This window comes from Ylistrum balloti, unplaced genomic scaffold (genome assembly GCF_031769215.1).
Source record: "Ylistrum balloti isolate Yb309-2 unplaced genomic scaffold, AGI_CSIRO_Ybal_v1 Utg369646, whole genome shotgun sequence".
Taxonomy (NCBI): domain Eukaryota; kingdom Metazoa; phylum Mollusca; class Bivalvia; order Pectinida; family Pectinidae; genus Ylistrum; species Ylistrum balloti.
Genome location: NW_026781904.1, coordinates 491961 through 511666, shown reverse-complemented (window position 1 = coordinate 511666; position 19706 = coordinate 491961). Strand labels below are relative to the sequence as shown.

The following is a 19706-nucleotide window of genomic DNA, read 5'->3' as shown; positions in this document are numbered from 1 at the left end:
CGCTGATATGAGAATGCACAAACACCAAATATACAATATCTACAAGACTTTATTACACCATGTATACCCGTATATCTATATATATGTTAACACATCTCCCATATATACCTCACTTACCATACCTCTCCCATAACCAAGCACTCTCTTACTATATTATGATTTTCATTCTTCTACTTAAATTGACTATCACTGCAAATAACAGTCTGATATCCACTAAGTCACTCAGTAGTCATTTACACAACCACCAATACACAGAAATGTCCACCAATACACAGAAATGACCACCAATACACAGAAATGTCCACCAATACACAGAAATGACCACCAATACACAGAAATGACCACCAATACACAGAAATGTCCACCAATACACAAAAATGACCACCCACAGAAATGACCACCAATACACAGAAATGTCAATCAATACACAGAAATGTCCACCAATACACAGAAATGACCACCCACAGAAATGACCACCAATACACAGAAATGTCCACCAATACACAGAAATGTCCACCAATACACAGAAATGTCCACCAATACACAGAAATGTCCACCAATATACAGAAATGTCAACCAATACACAGAAATGTCCACCAATACACAGAAATGTCAACCAATACACAGAAATGACCACCAATACACAGAAATGTCCACCAATACACAGAAATGTCCACCAATACACAGAAATGTCCACCAATACACAGAAATGACCACCAATACACAGAAATGTCCACCAATACACAGAAATGTCCACCAATACACAGAAATGTCCACCAATACACAGAAATGTCCACCAATACACAGAAATGTCCACCAATACACAGAATTGTCAACCAATACACAGAAATGTCCACCAATACACAGAAATGTCCACCAATACACAGAAATGACCACCAATACACAGAAATGTCCACCAATATACAGAAATGTCCACCAATACACAAAAATGACCACCCACAGAAATGACCACCAATACACAGAAATGTCAATCAATACACAGAAATGTCAACCAATACACAGAAATGTCCACCAATACACAGAAATGACCACCAATACACAGAAATGTCCACCAATACACAGAAATGACCACCAATACACAGAAATGACCACCAATACACAGAAATGTCCACCAATACACAGAAATGACCACCAATACACAGAAATGACCACCAATACACAGAAATGACCACCAATACACAGAAATGACCACCAATACACAGAAATGTCCACCAATACACAGAAATGTCCACCAATACACAGAAATGACCACCAATACACAGAAATGACCACCAATACACAGAAATGTCCACCAATACACAGAAATGACCACCAATACACAGAAATGTCCACCAATACACAGAAATGACCACCAATATACAGAAATGTCCACCAATATACAGAAATGTCCACCAATACACAAAAATGACCACCCACAGAAATGTCCACCAATACACAGAAATGACCACCAATACACAGAAATGTCAATCAATACACAGAAATGACCACCAATACACAGAAATGTCCACCAATACACAGAAATGACCACCAATACACAGAAATGACCACCAATACACAGAAATGTCAATCAATACACAGAAATGACCACCAATACACAGAAATGTCCACAGATTCTTCCCATTCTTTCCATGGATGAAGGCTGCTCCAGTCACAATACTCCATGGTACAGAGATATGGTGATCTGCTCATTAATAGACAGTATAAGTTATCAATAGATAGATTTCCGATGACGTCACATAATTCCCATAATTCCATACGACGCCATCTTGTGTGTCAAGTGATTGTTTACAGAATGGTCACTGTATTAGTTATTGTTAACAGTTATAATAGCCTCTGGCAATGGTTCACACCTGTGTTGTTTGGGGCTGTACAAATTGTGCAGACCCTCACTCGACGAAAAGACAGTATTTTGACATACCAAAAGTGATTCATCACCAAGGAGAGATCACTGAAAGTCTCTTGCTCGAGAGACGCAACTTGTGGCTGGCGAGAATCAACCGAGAAGGCTTTGATACAGACCCCAACAAAAGACACTATAAAGTCTGCTCCGATCATTTCATCACAGGTAAATTGATACAAATAGGACTTTTTCGTTTGGTTCTTAAAGTGTTCGTTTCATAATTAACATGGATCACAGACCAGTGACGATGGAAGTTTATAGCCCATGTCACGTGTGCACACGTATGTGTACATACATAGTACACATCAACATGGCCGATCATCAGCGGATCAGTTGCAAAGGCCCTCATATTGAGTCATAAACGTGTCATTTTATTTAAAATATATTTTTTCTCTGTGCAACTTAAAGTAAATCTTGTACTGATAATAATGTGATTTGGAATTTTAAATTCTGTTTGAGATATAAATTACATGAATACACAAGGCATGCATCATCTGTTTTAAATACATATGTATGGTATCCATTTAACAGTTTGTTTGAACACTTTTGTATTAATTGTCTGTTTGAATTTTGAATTTTATTTATTGCAGGAAAGAAGGCTGATCTTTATGACAACACAAATCCAGACTGGGCACCATCTCAGAAAATGGGACCAGAGTTACCAGGTAGCTGTCCCACCCCAGATCCTCAATCTACAAAAAAGAGGTACCAAGGTGCAAAGTCAAGACAGGAGAAAGTGAAAAAAATTCAAAGCTGCAGAGGCACTGTTAGACTTACAAAAGGACACTTCTCTCTGCATCGTCCCCAGTACTGATACTACCTGTGGTACAGATAAGGCTGAAATTGAAAATGATCATATCTGTGAAAAACCTGCAGACGACACACCAACAGATGGACAACTTGTGGAAATGATGAGGAGTGAACTACAAAGAGTCACAAGTGAAAACATGGAGTTGAAGGACAAACTGAAGGAAACTGTGTTGTCACCAGAGACACTTGATGATGAGAAAGCAAAACACTACACTGGACTGGACCATGATACCTTGATGACTATTTACCATTTTCTTGAACCAAGTATACCAGGTAGGGTAAATAGTTCACTGACAAAGTTTGAGAAAATGCTGGTTGTGATGATGAAATTGCGACCAAATCTCAGCCTTCAAGACTTGGCAATCAGGTTTAAAGTTTCAAAAAGTTGTGTGTCAAAGGTGTTTCTCGACACAATTCATGTGATGTACATTAGATTAAAACCGATCATTCTGTGGCCAGAACGAGCAGAGCTACAATTATCAATGCCCATGGAATTTCGGAAATACTTTCGTGTGAAACTGTCAATAATTATTGATTGCTTTGAAGTTTTCATTGAGAGGCCATCAAACCTGCTTGCAAGATCTGAGAAGTGGTCCAATTATAAACACCATAATACTGCCAAATTTCTTATTGGAATAACCCCTCAAGGTGCTGTATCTTTTTGTCAAAAGGATATGGAGGCAGAGTGTCTGACAAATATGTAACTGAGCATTGTGGCTTACTCGACAAACTTTTACCAGGAGATATTGTTCTCGCTGATAGAGGCTTTGATATCAAAGAGAGTGTTGGACTAAACTGTGAAGTTAAAATACCAGCTTTCACTCGAGGTAAAAGTCAACGGTCTCCAGTAGAACTTGAAACTATGAGAAAGATTGCCCATACAAGAATCCATGTTGAAAGAGTTATAGGACTTGTTAGAAACAAATTCACAATATTGCAGAGTACCATACCAATTGATTACTTGCATAGCAATATTGATAGCATACCAACTATTGACAAGATAACAACAGTTTGTTGTGCACTAACAAATTTCTGTGACTCTGTTGTTCCATTTGATTGATAAAATTGCATTTTCACTAAAGTGGCTTCATATATAGATACAGTGTATACATCAGGGTGTAAATGGATAGGAATCTCTCAAAATTACTTTCCAACAATTCAAAGAAACTTTATATGTGGTTTCTTTGTGGGACTTTGATGAATAGTTTTATAAAGTACTATTAATTTACTGAGGTGCTATTTTGTATTGTACAACCTCCCTAAAGATCTTTGTAATAAAAATTGCATGTATTGATAATGGATGTGTGCATGTACATATGTATATGTATGCATGTAATGTATGTCTGTATTGTATGTAATGTGTGTGTGTGTGTGTGTGGCATCAGAGCAATAGAATGAGTGTTGTCTGCGAGGTGTTTCACTAGACATATATATTGTACTTTGTCATGTGTATGTGTCTTTTTGAAAAACCTGAATAAAATACAAATTAAAAAAATAACATGTATTTGAATCGTCTTTTTTTTATCTCTAATCAGTGATTAGGTCATTCACAATTTGATCACTGCTCTGCTGCAGCCTAGAGGTTTGTGAGATCACAAAAAAGCAACTACTGGGTACATTTCATAGTTTTATTCACCAATTAAATAATGTAAGCTGTCTCATATTCATGGTGATATCAGTTCAATTCACTTTTTATCATACATATACAATGTACACAAAACATGTTTTAAAACAAATGTTCTCCATCAGTATACATGTACTTCACATACATATCACACAATACAACAAGTAACTTGGAACTAATTTCTCACTAGCTTTTCATTTTTTTCTTACATTCCTTACAGTACCATTTGCCTTTTGGTATTTTCTTAATCTTGGCACATGTAAAATGCAACCACTGGTATGGACAGCTTTCCGAGTCACAGCCAATAACATTAGCATCACCTTCCCTGTAGACAGACCGACATGTACATATGATGATGTCACTTGAAGTTTGTGTCTCATTTGTATTTGAGTTGAGCTTCAACAGTTTGCGTTTTGAGTACAATTTCCCCACTAATTCACCTAAAATGACATATTTGAATAGCAAGGAAGCACGCATCACAATTCATCCAAAACTATTCTCTCTGTGAAGAAGTCCCTTTCAGTCCAAACGACAAAGTCACAACATTCTGTGTTTGTTAACACTAGCTGGCATTGTACTTGGTAGAAGTATGCGTGACACCTTTTTAAATGAAGTTGTCCATCTTCTTCTTCCAGACAGTCCACATCATCACTAACAGTTTTTTCTCTCTGGCAATAAGGGCATTTGATTTCCACCACAATTTCCTCACAACAGTTACAGGAGGCCATAGCATCTGGAGATGCTCCGAGGAAAGGTTACTTAGGGTTTACAACTAAACCACTGTCTCTGAGAACAAAGTTCTCGTGTAATCCCTCCATTTCTTTTCTGTACTGGTTTCTGATTCTTTCCTCATGTTGGCAGCCCCACTGGGTAGCAGTATTTGAGAAACTTCTGGAAACCGGGTAGCATATATCTTTCACGAGACTTAAAGATGGTTTGTCCAGTGGAGTTCTGCAGGCTGCTTTCATCCTTCATGCTGTTATTCTACCCGCTCTGAGACAGAACCATTGCTTGCAGTTTGCTTGGGATTTTGTATCCATTTCACAATTTTTCGCTTCCTCCTCTGTAACACACAAATCATCAAACACTTGTTCACATCTAGAGTTCAGCTGCTCTTCAGCATAGCTTGGAAGTAATGACAAAATCACAGGTTTTTTTCCTGTTGATTTCAGTTTGTGGATATTTCTGTACAAGTCACAAAGTTCTTGTAAAGTAGGGGCTATTACATCTGGGAGTTTCCTTTGTTTTAATGGGGCGGGGGTGTCTCCAGTTTTCAATGCTGAGTCAAGCTTTCTTTTCTTTGTCTTTGCTGACGTGAAATCTATTTGCTGTATGGTTTTATAAACAACCTGAAAAATATAAAATGTAGAGAAAATCAATGCATAATTTCAGATTCTATTCATTACTTACATGACTGCATGTGCACTCATCATTGGTAATGATTGATTACATATATTACCTTATCTATAAATTACTGGATTACATATAATCTACAGGAAAAAGTGGATGTATACATTATTATAGCTGGGTGAGTGAATTGGGGTTCAGTGTCCATGCAACATCCCAGGTCATATGCAGACAGTATAATTGGTACATGATAGTGTAGTGTAAAATTTACCTTTTTGATAGCTGAAGGAAGTAGCCAGTAGGATTTTTCTTCAGTTACAGTCTTGCTGTTCCTCAGGGTCACGGTTGCTTCTATAGCAAACAATAGAGCCGATACATGCGAACACACTTCGCCTAGTCCTGCCATACATGTGCAGTGTCCACATATCACACTACCACTCTTCTCCGCTATTAACCATGGCTCTAAGAACGGATCAGTGGTTTGTTGAGAATGGCGTACTCGGGCAGTGAAAACACATCGATCTTTGATCGTAGCATGTTTTATGTCCTGTACCCATCCACTTACAAAGTAAATGTAGGCTTCCTGAGACTTCCTACCCCTCAACTCGTCAAAAGTATACGCGCTGACGGTGTGAATCAAATATTTGGCGATGTCCATTTCTTGAATATCAGGGAACGCCTCAGTTTTATTTGTCCATTCTTCTTTTGTCATCGTGTATGGATCCTTGCCACCGATAAAAAGCAATTTTTCGTCGTATCTCGCCTTACAAACATCGTCCAACGTGTCCCTGTACACAACCTTCACCTTGTTGCCAAGTTTAGAGGAAGTTGACGTCATTATAACAACACAAAAGATTTAAATTTGCCTGGGTCAATGGAGTCGAGATGAACATTAAACCTTGCCACACAATATGGCCACTCGCATGGAGGATCATGGCTAATCCTCAAAACGGAAACCTATCTATTGGGTCATCTAACAAACTACTTGCCCACATAGGACATCCATTACATATAACAGTAAACAGACCAACTGTCCACACAGGACTCCTGCCATGGTTGCCCAGATAATAAATCATACAGCTGTCCACACAGGACCACATACAGCAGAACTGCCCACACAGGACTGCATTCACGATCTACTCCGCCCACACAAGACTATAAATGGCCGTCTTGACCAGAAAATGAACTATATTGTACATACAGTTTTCTCGTCCACGCAGGACTACATCTATGGTATATCTATTATGCCACTGCCCTCGAGTCATCATGGGTTAGAGTTTGAACGACACAAATATGACTATATCTACTTATTGTGTCCTGTTATATCACATATATATATTTAACTAAATTACACATTTACTATTCATTTTCCCAGAATTTTGTATTTCATAAACAAACACTATTATTTTCACAATTAATCGACAGTGCAAGTGTATATTAGCCGTTTGCATAATAAGCACTTTATATCCATGTATATTTATATGCTACAAATGCAAAATTAACAAATTTCAGCAAATAACTCAACGTAGGAACTTTTGGGATGTTGTAAGACTTACCGCAAACTATATTTTGCACTGGTGTACCCCAATTCAACATAAACGCTCGAGCAACCATTCCATCGCCCGCTTTCTCACGTGCATTTCGTTCCTTCCGCCCTACTAAAGTTCATTTTATGAACTCGGAACCGGTGTATCCGGATTTATAATATTTACAATAAATTATCATAAGAATGACAATGAAATACAAAGGTAAGAAAACATCCGAATAATTAGATTAAATAGATGTACAGAAGGCCGATAATTTTTCAAATAGAAAAATCCTAATGCATTTTTTTCTGAATAGCAACCTGTCAATATAAACTTAATTCAATCTCAAATCTAATGTAACTAGGGGGAAACGTGCACAAAGGAAATATTTACATCGAGACTTCCGAAGAAGCACGAGGAAAATAAGACATTTGTTCCGGAAGAGTAAGCGTCTTCAGCTTCTTTGTCAGCCCAAGTAAGTAATGTTACGTTCTCAAATGAGAGCAAGATATACAACAACACAACCAACTTGCAAACTGACGGGCATCAAACACGTCCAGTTGCATATCGCACAAAGAAATAGAATATTTGTCAATGAGATCACTATGACAACCGTAAAACATCCCCATACTTTTCAACAAACTGCCCCTTTTAGAACCTGGTGTTACGAATTCTTGCACGAAAGTCGTGATAATGGGTGCAGGTCCTTGAACATCAAATCAACTGCGACATGAAAATTCCATAGGTTGGGGATACTGGAATGTTTTTATCCATAAACGGAAAATTCACAACAGGGAAATTAAAATGATCACACGTATCATTCAGCTTTGTGAAAAAATGTTCGTTGTTGGAAAAGATCATGATAAACGGCTGATGTAGGAGTGTCTGTCGCATCTTTGGTTTTCAATTCTGGTGGATACAAATGTATATACGATGGACACGGTCAGTCAATTTCTTATTTGCTTTATGGACAAGACGTCATCAATATTACTGAGAGTGAAATTAAACAACCTTGTAAGGTTTTTTTGACTGTTTTGATAAGCTTTTCGATAAATTTAGTTCCGTAGGGAAATAAAAACAAGTAAGTCAAGAGAGGGGTACAGTTACTTTCTATAGGTATGCCAGTGACCTGTTGATATTTTCTCATAAGTAATAAAGTTGAAAGTTCACCTCACGAATTCCGTAAAATTGAATTTTTGTATGCCACCTATTGTTTTTCTTTTATAAATAACAAGTTTAGTAAGCTGGATAGTTGGTTGGCTGCATGTTTTCCGTCTCCATGACGTTTCCTATCACTAGTTGTTGTATCACCTACGAACGTTAGGGTTCCGGCGACTGTGAATCTTTGTGGGTGCTGTTTAAATGTCGATGTGGTTTTGCTCCGGATAAAAAGTCTTGATGTAGAATTTGATGACACTCTAATTTCAACGACGATTAAATCTATTTCATCTATCATTGACTTAACCTTATTAAAATAAAACCCCTCATTTCGCTTCATTTTCAGTACCCATCACACATGTTCACAACAAATATACAAAACACGTCATCATTGCTAGAAGCTAAGTTACCAGTAACGAAAAATGCAGTTGTGTGCTTCAATTTTCAAATAAATATATAAATAAATCTTATTATTATTTTCCGGAGGCAAAGACTTGCCTAAAGGAGAAGACGCTTTCTCTTCCGGAGCACCTGGTCTTATTGTCCTTGTAGTCTCTTAAATATTTTTGGTGTTCATATTATGCCCCAGTTTAATTGAATTTGAGTTAACATTATGATTCTGTTGGCATGTTGGTGTTTTCTTGTTTTTATATGAATATTTCAGCATGGCTTAGGTCATGATTGATTGGAATATTCAAACCAACATAAGGAAGCTACTTCTTTCTCTAAAATATGATTCAAATTTACCGAGTAAACGTTTCCATCTATCTCCTAAATTAATTAATGAATCTGCAGGTTTCCTTAAATATGTTATAAGAAGTCCGTTTTGTATATTATATGCGGTGAGCAGGATGGTTACTGTCAAGAAAAGGAAAAAATGACTAACCGAAAAAAATGATGAGTCCTCATTCTTGACGTTAGCCTTCGTGGACAGACGAATTGTATCCATCGGTTATCTTTATTGTTCGATACGTTAGAGGTCAATAGGTAGGCGTTTTTTCTTATATCGTCTCTTCTTTCGAAATACGTTACACGTCACTTTTATCAGTGATTAGTGTAATCCTAATCGAGGATGGTTATTCATGAGGAGTAACACTTGATCAATGAACAAGAGATCCCAGAAGGATCTTGGCGCCCACCATTGTTTTATCTTTATACGCTCTTTGGAAGTTGGATCTTTTCCCTTCTTTTCTTTTCTCTGTTTTGCTCTTAATGATAAGACATTTGAACATTCCTTTGAAAGATATTCATTCAGTATTTCTTAAGAAATTGCAATAACAATCTTTACTAGGCAAAATCAAAGATGGCTGCCTGTCACCAGTTTTGTTTTTCTAATCAGTCCCAAAACTCAAACAGGTACAATTATGGACCTAAAGGGACCTAAACATGAAATTCGAGAAAGATCTATAAAGTAGTTCTCAGGAAATATTGATAACAAACTTTCGAAGTCAAAATATAAGATGTCCGTCTGTCGGCCATTTTGTTTTTTCTGATCAGTCTCAAAATCGAATGGGCGCAACTAGGGATCAAGGGGAACCCACACGTGTAATTTGAGAAAGATCCGTCCAGTGTTTCTTAAGAAATAGCAATAACAAAAACTGTTTACCGACGGAAGGACGGACCACAGACGCAGAGCGATTTGAATCTGATGATGGTGGCCTAAAAACAAGCAAGAAAATGCCAATATATCTACAGCATCTTAATTCAAACACAAAATCGATTAAATTGGATCAAATTGGGAGGAAAGAAATATCTACACGGCGACTCTTAAAATGAGGGATAAGCGTTTCGGAAGGGTAAACGTTTTCTGCTTCATCAACGACATCTGCCTCAATCCAAGTTATCATGATATACCATGTCACAACAAAGCTATAAAACCCCTAGCATGTTACTGCAGGTTACAGTAGGAATGTTATTATCTATAAATGGAAAATTCACAATATCAAAATCTTCACCCAAATCGTACATTTTTGTGGAAAGTACTGAACAATTCATCTTTACTCAGAAGTATTTCGGATACCCTCCAGTATAGTTTACAAACTATCTGTTCTCTGCTGGACATTCTACTTCACTTGAAATGTAGTCTAGAATGCCTGTTGTTATAATATGTGAACAAATGTCTTTTGACATTTCAGTGTGCTGGCACTATAGGGAAGTATCCATGAAAGGTTATTTTATCCATCTTGATGACATTTCCTTGGCGAGGTAGATGTTACAATTGAAGCAGTTAGCCAATAATATGAAATTATAGCTAACTTTAGCTCTTTTGTACAGCATGTACTTTTCTGTGTTCAGATGGGTACAACTACCAACAGTACAGGAATCCATATTTTTTTTTTTTTTTTTTTCGATTTTCAAGCAAAACATGTCACCCTTCTTTGATCACACGCAATGTGAATCTCGGTTAATCTGAGAAATGTCAAATTATCAAAATAGTAGAAACTGAATGACATCTTGTTTGATAAGGAGGAAATCACCATGAATATAAATTTATTGAATACACTCATCTATATTTTGTACAAGGAAACAGTGAAGATTTTCTATCAGTAGTCAATATTTGATACCAGAATGAAACTGCGACATGTAAGTAAGGTAGGTGGGGAGGCAGGATTATTGTGTTTATAGAAATTAAAGACTTGGTATATTGATGGGTTTGTACTTTACATGTAAGCATGGAAACTGAGCGTAAGCTGCAGCTGCCCATGTATGTTGTCAGTAGTGATAACTGAGGTAATTTATCATCGTAGAAGATGATTCTTTCATGATAACCAGGTAATAAATAACACAATGTCTTATATAAAAAGTAAATATTCTCATTTATTCTTTTGAAGACAAATACATAATACGATGTATAAATAGTTGTGTTAGAATGGTAACTGTAGAGAACAACACGTCTTGATAACATGACACAAATGGACATTATTATAACAAAAATTAAGGTGACTGGATTAACGAGGAACAAAAGAATTTCTCCCTCTGTACATAATACATGTAATATCATATTCTGATGAAAAACAATAAAACAAATTCACTATTAACAGTATAAAAACAAACACGAAACATTTACATATTACTCCACTGTATAATTAAGATGTGAAAACCGCCATTCATGATTCATTTGGTACAAGACAACAAGCCTTATGATTTGGTTGCCAAAAAAATGCATAAAAGTTTGCTTGGAATCTTAATATGACTATATCGATATAGCAGATATTTAACATTAACTTCAGTAAGGATAGAAAATATCATTCATGATTAAGTCTTTCCATTTTAACCTAATGACGTAGATATATTAATGTGAAATTCTATCTTTAAGTTTTCTTGATTGCGTACCTCCTAATGTAGTTAAGTAGTTTGTAATTAATTTAATCTAATTAAAATCCCATCTGTCATTTCATTTTTTTATTTTTGTACATTGTTAGCTGGAACGAAAAACAGAAAATGATACAAACCACACAATATTATTTCAATTACATTGCACCAAAATAAATGTACATCAGAAATCTACAAATTCATTATACAGGTCTGTTGATTTTCATCAACACCCAAACTGCGATCAAAACCTATTTGTTCTTAAACATTCGATAGTTTAGATTTTTAGCAAGCTTGTGGAAGTACATCTATACAACTGAAATTAGAAGTAGACGAATGGATTTTGGAGTGTAATATCAAATTTATTTTTAGCAAAAATTTGTCAAATATTTCATTTTTATTATCCGGTTAATATTGATGAAAATGTTTATAATGTTCTATTGCTGACATATACAACAATAACCATAATTCATTTAACAGGTAGAATATTATCAAAACACAAAATTAGTCATAGAAAAACTAAGGTTGACTTACCAACAGCAGCAACAACATTCAAGAACATGGCATTATCCTGAAACTGTAATTTATTTCCCGCAAAGTCACGGGAAAAAAATTCAAAGAAAACGCGTTTAATTTAGATGTTTTTCTTCTAAACTTGAACAATGCATTATATACAATTAAGTAAACTTTACACATTTAAAACAACTCTTTAAAATGATATGAGTAATTTATCAACTATGAAAGACTAACATCACATTGGTTTCCTTAATAACTAACAAATACTTTTAAAAAAACAACCATCTTCAGATTTGACAAATATTTTTATATGAACTTCGAGCCAATTTCTGCCATCAATTTCAGCATATTTGTTAATTCAAATACATTGTTGGATGAGTTAACCTAACTATGTATATAAATTGCCATGCTTCTTTTTCATTCTTCAATAATTTCATTTTGTAATGAAGATTTAGAAGTTTTCAGTAATAACCAACACTATAACATGCATTATTATCTACATCTAGTTATTGTAAATATTGCACAATGGGATTAGCTTCTTTAAAAGAAAGTTTTGTACTGTTTCTAGATCTACGACATTTTTAAAGCATCAAATATGAAAACCGTACGTATATATCAGACACCCATCACGATCCTTACAAAGCCATCTATCTGATTATCAATTAATCCAACTTTCTCTCTGCATATGTATCATCTATCCATTTCAGAATTTCTTACATCGGTAAGTAATTTACTCTAAAATCATTTATAACAATGACAAAGATTTAACATGTGACCAGTGTAACAGACAATGATCTACGAGTTTAGCAGTATCTACTAACAACACAAGTATCTAACAAAACGCTTTATGAAAATGACGTTAACATTTTATAGGCTTCAGAAGGCTGGCTACTACATACCACCACTTTTATTATGTTTATGATTTCTGTATTCATTGGAATATGTCTAAACAATGTTCATAATTGGGTTCCAGTTAAATAGAACTCGATTTAATTAGGAAATTAAGCGTTTAAGGTATTAAGCGTAAGTTGACAACTATTTATCTTACTTTTGTTAAAGATTATGTATCTTGTGGTAGTTAACACTCCTATACCAATATAAAACAGTTTTTTAATATCTAATTTCAAATCTTGTTTCAACCTGAATAGTTATCTTAATTCATTTGTATTAGACTATTGATGTGAAAACAGACTGAATTCGGTTAAACAATTAGTAACATTTAAAATTCTTAATGTTTCTATACATAACTGAACCTGTTTGACAGACGCAACAATAAAAAACAACACACATAAACAGCATAAATAAAACTTACTTCAACACAGGGACACTGACAACACACTTTAAAACAATGAAACTTGTACATTGTACAACTATCGGTTTAAACATTCTTTGAAATACATGTTCTCAAGAGGTATCGGATTGAGTATTCCATTCTTTTCTGCACAAAACATAAGAGATGTTCCAAATGGACATTTTCAATAACTCTGGCTGACTATGCAACACACAAAGTTAAGTTGAGATATTCACAGATAACAGATCTTTTGTAGAGTTCAACAGTGATCCAATTACGTCATTTTTCTGCTCTAAGCACACGGAAATAATTACACTGTTATACAAACTGTATCACATTCTCAGATCTAGAGTATCGTTAAATAAACATACCATAATAAAAATGTATCACATTTTCAGATCTAGACTATCGTTAAAGATTTTGAATTAAACTGCATCATTTGTTGGAATTTAACAAAAATTAAACAAAATGTTCATTAAACCTACAAATATTCAAATGGGATACAATTCTTCAATTCTCTTACAGTACATGTGTGTTTTAAAGTACCCTATCATGCATGCCCTTACAGCACACCCAGGATATACAGATCTGGCTGCTCCAGCATGTCTTTACCTGAAGGATTAAAATGTGCAGTTGAGTGGAATTTTAGATGAAAGTTGGCAATAAAACAGATGTGCAGACTGATTTCATATTGGAACAGACATTGGTACACTGGGAATGTCTAAATTCAAGATCAGCGAAATGACATATCATGCAGAATTTTTTAAATTTTTGTTTTAAGTACAATCCAGGTATTGGTTTAATTTTAACTGAGAGAAAAAATATTGTAGCACATTAACATCTAAACACTTTTAATCAATGAATGATGACACATTCTTTCTTCATTGCCAATAACTCTTAATCATTTCATGGCCTAATGTGGCTCTTGTCCTATTTTAGCTTGCTTGAACACATGATGCCAATGAAGGAGCTTTGAAACACCTGAAGACTTCCACACGAGTAGGGCAAGTGATGCAAATAAGTCAGCATGGGAACATCGGAATCGTTACCTGGCAAAGATATACCTGAAGCTTAAGAAGGGACCATGAGAACACTTGAATGTAAACGGTGAGAGTCAAGCTTATATTACTATAGTACATGAAGAGAGATTTCTTAAAGCCTTGTCTAGAGGACAGGTAACAAAGACATTCATAAACATCAGTTTCACACTTACACTTAAAAAGGTATTGATCATCATATTTCATGTATATCAAAACAAAAAAATACTGTATCTTCTATTTACGATGACAAAATACGAAATCAAAATATGAAATGATGAAGCACATACTGGCACAGATCAAGGAAATTTTACAGCGAACGAAGCCACATAGAATAGCATTTGATCTTGAAGGGAGCTTAATATATAACATTATTTCATTTTGAAAGATTATCCATCAGGGAGTCTTGTTGAAACCAGTAGACTGACAGGCTCCATATGATACCATTAGGCGCAACACAGACTACTCCCAGTAGGCCAAATCCACTGTCATACCTCATGATTGAAATATTGAAAAAAAAAAATGAATGCATTTTTCTTCTATCAGGCTTCATTACAACTGTTAAAATTGGTAAAATTCACTTTTCAAAGAAAAGGTCATTACATTCAGAATCATGACAGACAAATATTATGCACAACACGTGTATATATGTATATATATGGTGAATTTTGACGTGGCGGAGATACTGTACATATGTTTTGTGTGGAGAAAATCGTCATCACATTAAGGATGGGTGTTTGTATTGTACAGGGTCAGACAGCTGTACCTGTATATACCAACGATCTGTTTATTTAAACCACTATTCAGGTCACTTCTCTATTGCTACCACCTGGCAACATGGCAATTTTAATATTGCGAAAAAACTGCCATCTAAAGTGGCCATACATTCTGTGTGTACATTAGAGTGGTAATATCTCTCTGGGCATGCTCACTGTAATGTTGCTCCAGCAACCGAAGTGTCTCTCTAAAATCCATCCTGTTCTAGTATCTTCTAAAAAGCATTATGTACATGGCCTTGAATGCTTCTAAACAGAGATCATTTGTTCCTGAGGGCTTAATGTTAGAAACCCTCATCACTGTATACATGTATAAGCATATATATTACACCCCAGAATTCACAACGAAGACTTTCTATGCCTTATGGGACTCTTTTGTTCCTATATGTTGGATTCCTGTACTTTCTGCTCTAAAGAAAGAAACGTAAAGGCTGTAAAGAAACGGACACAAATTTAGTTATCCATTGTTCACCAGTAAGTAGGTCACCAGCCTCCATGTGGGATTGTTTATCTCGACAACCATAAATGGATACTGTAATGTGTTGCAGCAGTGCACATACAAGTAGCAAATTATTCTCTTTCAGCCTCAATAAATCGTCCACTTTCCACATCCAGTCATAAAGTCTCTCCTTAAACACGTCTTCAGTAAAATTTTGTCTATAGTTTTGTATAGCAAATATACAACCATTTTTTAAAAAAATTTGTATATATTTGCATACATGTCATAGTTTGCACCGTAATCTACACCAAACAGTTAACAAAGAATTCATTACAATTGAGTAAACATGTTTTTTTAAATGCTTTCTATACATATGTATCACAATTTTAGCTCCATAAAGTATAAATTAACAATGGCTATTCTGCAGGGAATGAATAAAACACATCCACAGGAAATTCTTCATGAATGGATTCTTGCTTGGTCCGCACACAGTGAATGCAAGCTCCGCAGTGAATGCAAGCTCCGCAGTGAATATTCTTTTCATTTACTCCAATCGCTATTATGGATTTCCCAAGGTATGTCTCCTCTCCAAGACTTATCGAAAATTTCTTTTGTTATCCCTGTAAGTCAAGAATTCAAAATTAAAATATATGTATGATAAAACCGAAAAATTTTAAAGACAATGAATTACATGACAGTGGAAAAGCAGTTCCTACCATTTGATCAAAATATCGCTAAATTCTTTTGAAGAAATATTTAATTTTGTTCATAAAGTTTGATGAAAGTCCATCCCATTCATTCTGATTAGCCAGTTACTAGGTCGTTCATCCCGACTAACATCCATGGGGTGTTCATTTTAAACATTTTTTTTAACACAAGCAGGTAAGAACAGATTTCTAGTAAAAATATAAGCATATATTCTATGGTACAAACTTATGTTAATGAGCTATCATCATAAACAGGTTGACAACTTTGGAAAACAGAATTTATTTTGAATTTCCAAGGCCTCGGTAAGTCAACTTTTCCGAAATACTTGACCAATTCTAATGCACAAATACTCATTAGAAATATTCAAATATCTTTTTACCACTGAGCAAAATCTGATTTAAGTACCATAAAGTACAGAAAACATACATATGGTATTTATAAGACACAACGGCTTGTTAGAGAATTCATACAGCAACTAAATAAAAATAACGAAAAGCTATAGAATAATTTTAAACAATTTTTACAGTGATAGCATTATTTTGGTTAGAGTCTGATAACTTCTCTTTCATTTCGTAAAAATTAGGAACTGTTATAATAACACTACACTGTATGTACAAACAAAAATTAAAATGATGAGAAATTTATTACAGCTGATAAAATGTCATTAAAAAGCGGCTAAATGTTGGAAAAGCATTTCAAGCAAGTTTTATAATGCATAAATGACAGACGCACAAAATACATACATCACAATGAGTTATATAAAGACATCTGACTATTCCAATCATCAGTTCAACATCATTTATCTCAATCAAATAATATCACCTCCCATTATATTATAACCTTTCTATTTCATCAGGGAGAATTCTGAGTCTCTGTTCAATCACCGAGACAAATCATATGGAAATCCTCCTAATATTGAAAATCACATGAGTCTACCAAAAAAGTAGCACAAAATGCCTTGTTAAAATGCACTTAGTCGGCTTGCAAATTTGAATAATTTCTACAAACATTCCGAAAAGTTGACAAGTGTGTTATTTCGTCTACAACTTTTTGTGTATTTTTTTCGTTTTTTTTTTCCCCCAATAATAAATCCAAAAATATTCAACTCAAATGACAAAGAATGAATATACCTGGAGTATGTTCTAAACATATATATTTTGTATGTTATATTAATCATCAAAGATGTTATTTAGAAATTAACTGATACAAATATAACATTATTAAGCAAAACTAAACAAAAAGTCATGGTTACCGTATTTTACCGCAAATAAGCCCCTTATTTGGGGCATATGTTGGGGAGGGGGCTTATTTGCGGTGAAATACGGTAGAAGAATATACCTCGCAGAATTAGACTTTCTGAAAATTTAGATATATATCAAAACTTAAGATATATTAATACATGTCCATTAAAGCATTATGTTAATAGTCATTTGGGAGCGTTTAAATTCTGAAATTAATTCTAAACTAGAATTGTTGAGTCTGATCATTTGTGGAGACTACATTCTCAGTACAATGTTCTCAAGGATATATAAATCATATGAAATACATATATATATATATGTTGTGGACCGTCTTGTGTTTTTGTCATATTTTGGTATTTTTCCTTCCCAAGGCATTGCTTTTAGTTTATATATATTTAGAAAAGTAAACCAAACTCCTACTGCTGAAAACAGACATTTTTTAAAGATCTTTGCCCTTGAAATCACAGGATAATTAATCTTAATCTATGTAAATCAAACCGACAATGTAGACAAAAATATTTTTAGAAAGGTTGACACCACAGTTATTTGTTGTTAAAATTATAACTGACAGATAAAAATCTGGTGTAAATATGAAGCATTAATTATTAAATGCAAAAAAAATGTATCAAAATGTGCAAATAGTGACCTCATTGTTACTATAGACGACATGCATCATTCTAACCCATCTGAAATAAGAAAAGAATCACATCATTACATGCCTCTTGACACTTTCAAAACACTACTTGATACTGTGAATGGTATCGTGACACTTTTCTGACGAAAATATTTCAAAATTTGACAAAAATGTTGGTATTTTGACTTTTAATTAAGTTTTTGTTTTGACTTCAGTCTACCAGGTGTATGGATTATCTGAGGACAAAATTTCCTACACTAAAACATTGCAATATTTTGTGAGCTTTTTATGCCGGCATCTCTGAAAAAAATAATGTTTTTTTCCAATGAATAATTGAAGCACTTCCATGCAACATACTTTTAATATAATTTCATGCTTAAAAAATGGAAGCTGTTTTTTCTTTCACATTTAAAAATAGGTATCTACCGAAATTTCTAAACAGAAAATTGAAGACCGTAAATAGAATCTGATCATTTTCTTTTTCACAATGTAAAATTGAAATCTTTCTTCTGAGAATGATGATATCTACAGCATCAAAAATGACAAACAAACAAACAAAACAGACATCTTGTTTACAATCTATCAATATTCCAATTTCAGGTTTGAGTTGGTATGATATAAATTAGAATTATAGCATTTTTGTAAAAATATTTGAGAACACATTCATGAACATAGCATTTTGTACAATGAACATTTTTTGAATGATATTAATATACTGATTCATGAAAAAAAAATTAATACATAATTATTGGTTTAGTTAAATAGAATTGTTTCATTAAATAAAATATTGGGTTTTTTTTTTCATTATTTATTTCTAAAAAAAAATTCACGGAAAATAAATAGTGATAAGTCAGGGTACAGTAAGCAGTCCAGATATTTCTAGTAAATATGACTAGCCAACATGCACTGACAAATAATACATTCTAGCCAAGCTTGTAGGGACATCCTAGTGTTCATTCAATTCATCAACTAAAATGATTTAAGCTGTAATGAAACATTCAATTAAAAAAATAAGCAGACAACTTTGGTAATAACATGCCTGTTTGTATCTATATAAGTACTTACTTGCCACGTTTCATAACTAAACTTTTAAACAGAAAAAAAATAAACCTTATAGCAATGAATTTATAGTTTAAGTGTTTTGCATTCTGTGTCACATGTAAAAACACTTTCATATAATTATGATGCTGCACTGTAATTAGCTGTTTTAATTAAGATGTTGGATGGAATCAATGTCACAAATTGACCATTATGATTTTGGAAGTCGATATTAACATTTTTTTAATTTTGCAACAACTGGAGAAAGCACTCTTACCATGATCATTTCTAACTTTGGTTTTGTGAAAGTGTAGTCTTATAAGAATGT

At 34.2% G+C, this 19706-nt stretch overlaps 1 protein-coding gene and 1 long non-coding RNA gene across 2 annotated transcripts in view; both read right to left on the bottom strand.

The window, feature by feature from the left end:
- The window catches only part of LOC132555711 (uncharacterized), a 58351-nt gene extending 51003 nt beyond the window's left edge, over positions 1-7348 (bottom strand). The window contains exon 1 of the long non-coding RNA XR_009554449.1: positions 7259-7348. This is a non-coding gene — a long non-coding RNA (uncharacterized LOC132555711). The remainder of the gene's footprint in view (positions 1-7258) is intronic.
- A 3835-nt stretch (positions 7349-11183) lies between these two features.
- Positions 11184-19706, bottom strand: part of LOC132555093 (multiple epidermal growth factor-like domains protein 6) — a 177213-nt gene continuing 168690 nt past the window's right edge. The window contains exons 36-37 of the mRNA XM_060219436.1: positions 19406-19426; positions 11184-16377 (exon numbers count right to left, since the gene is read on the bottom strand). Of these exons, the coding sequence (XP_060075419.1) occupies positions 19422-19426 (5 nt within the window). The 3' untranslated portion in view covers positions 11184-16377; positions 19406-19421. The remainder of the gene's footprint in view (positions 16378-19405; positions 19427-19706) is intronic.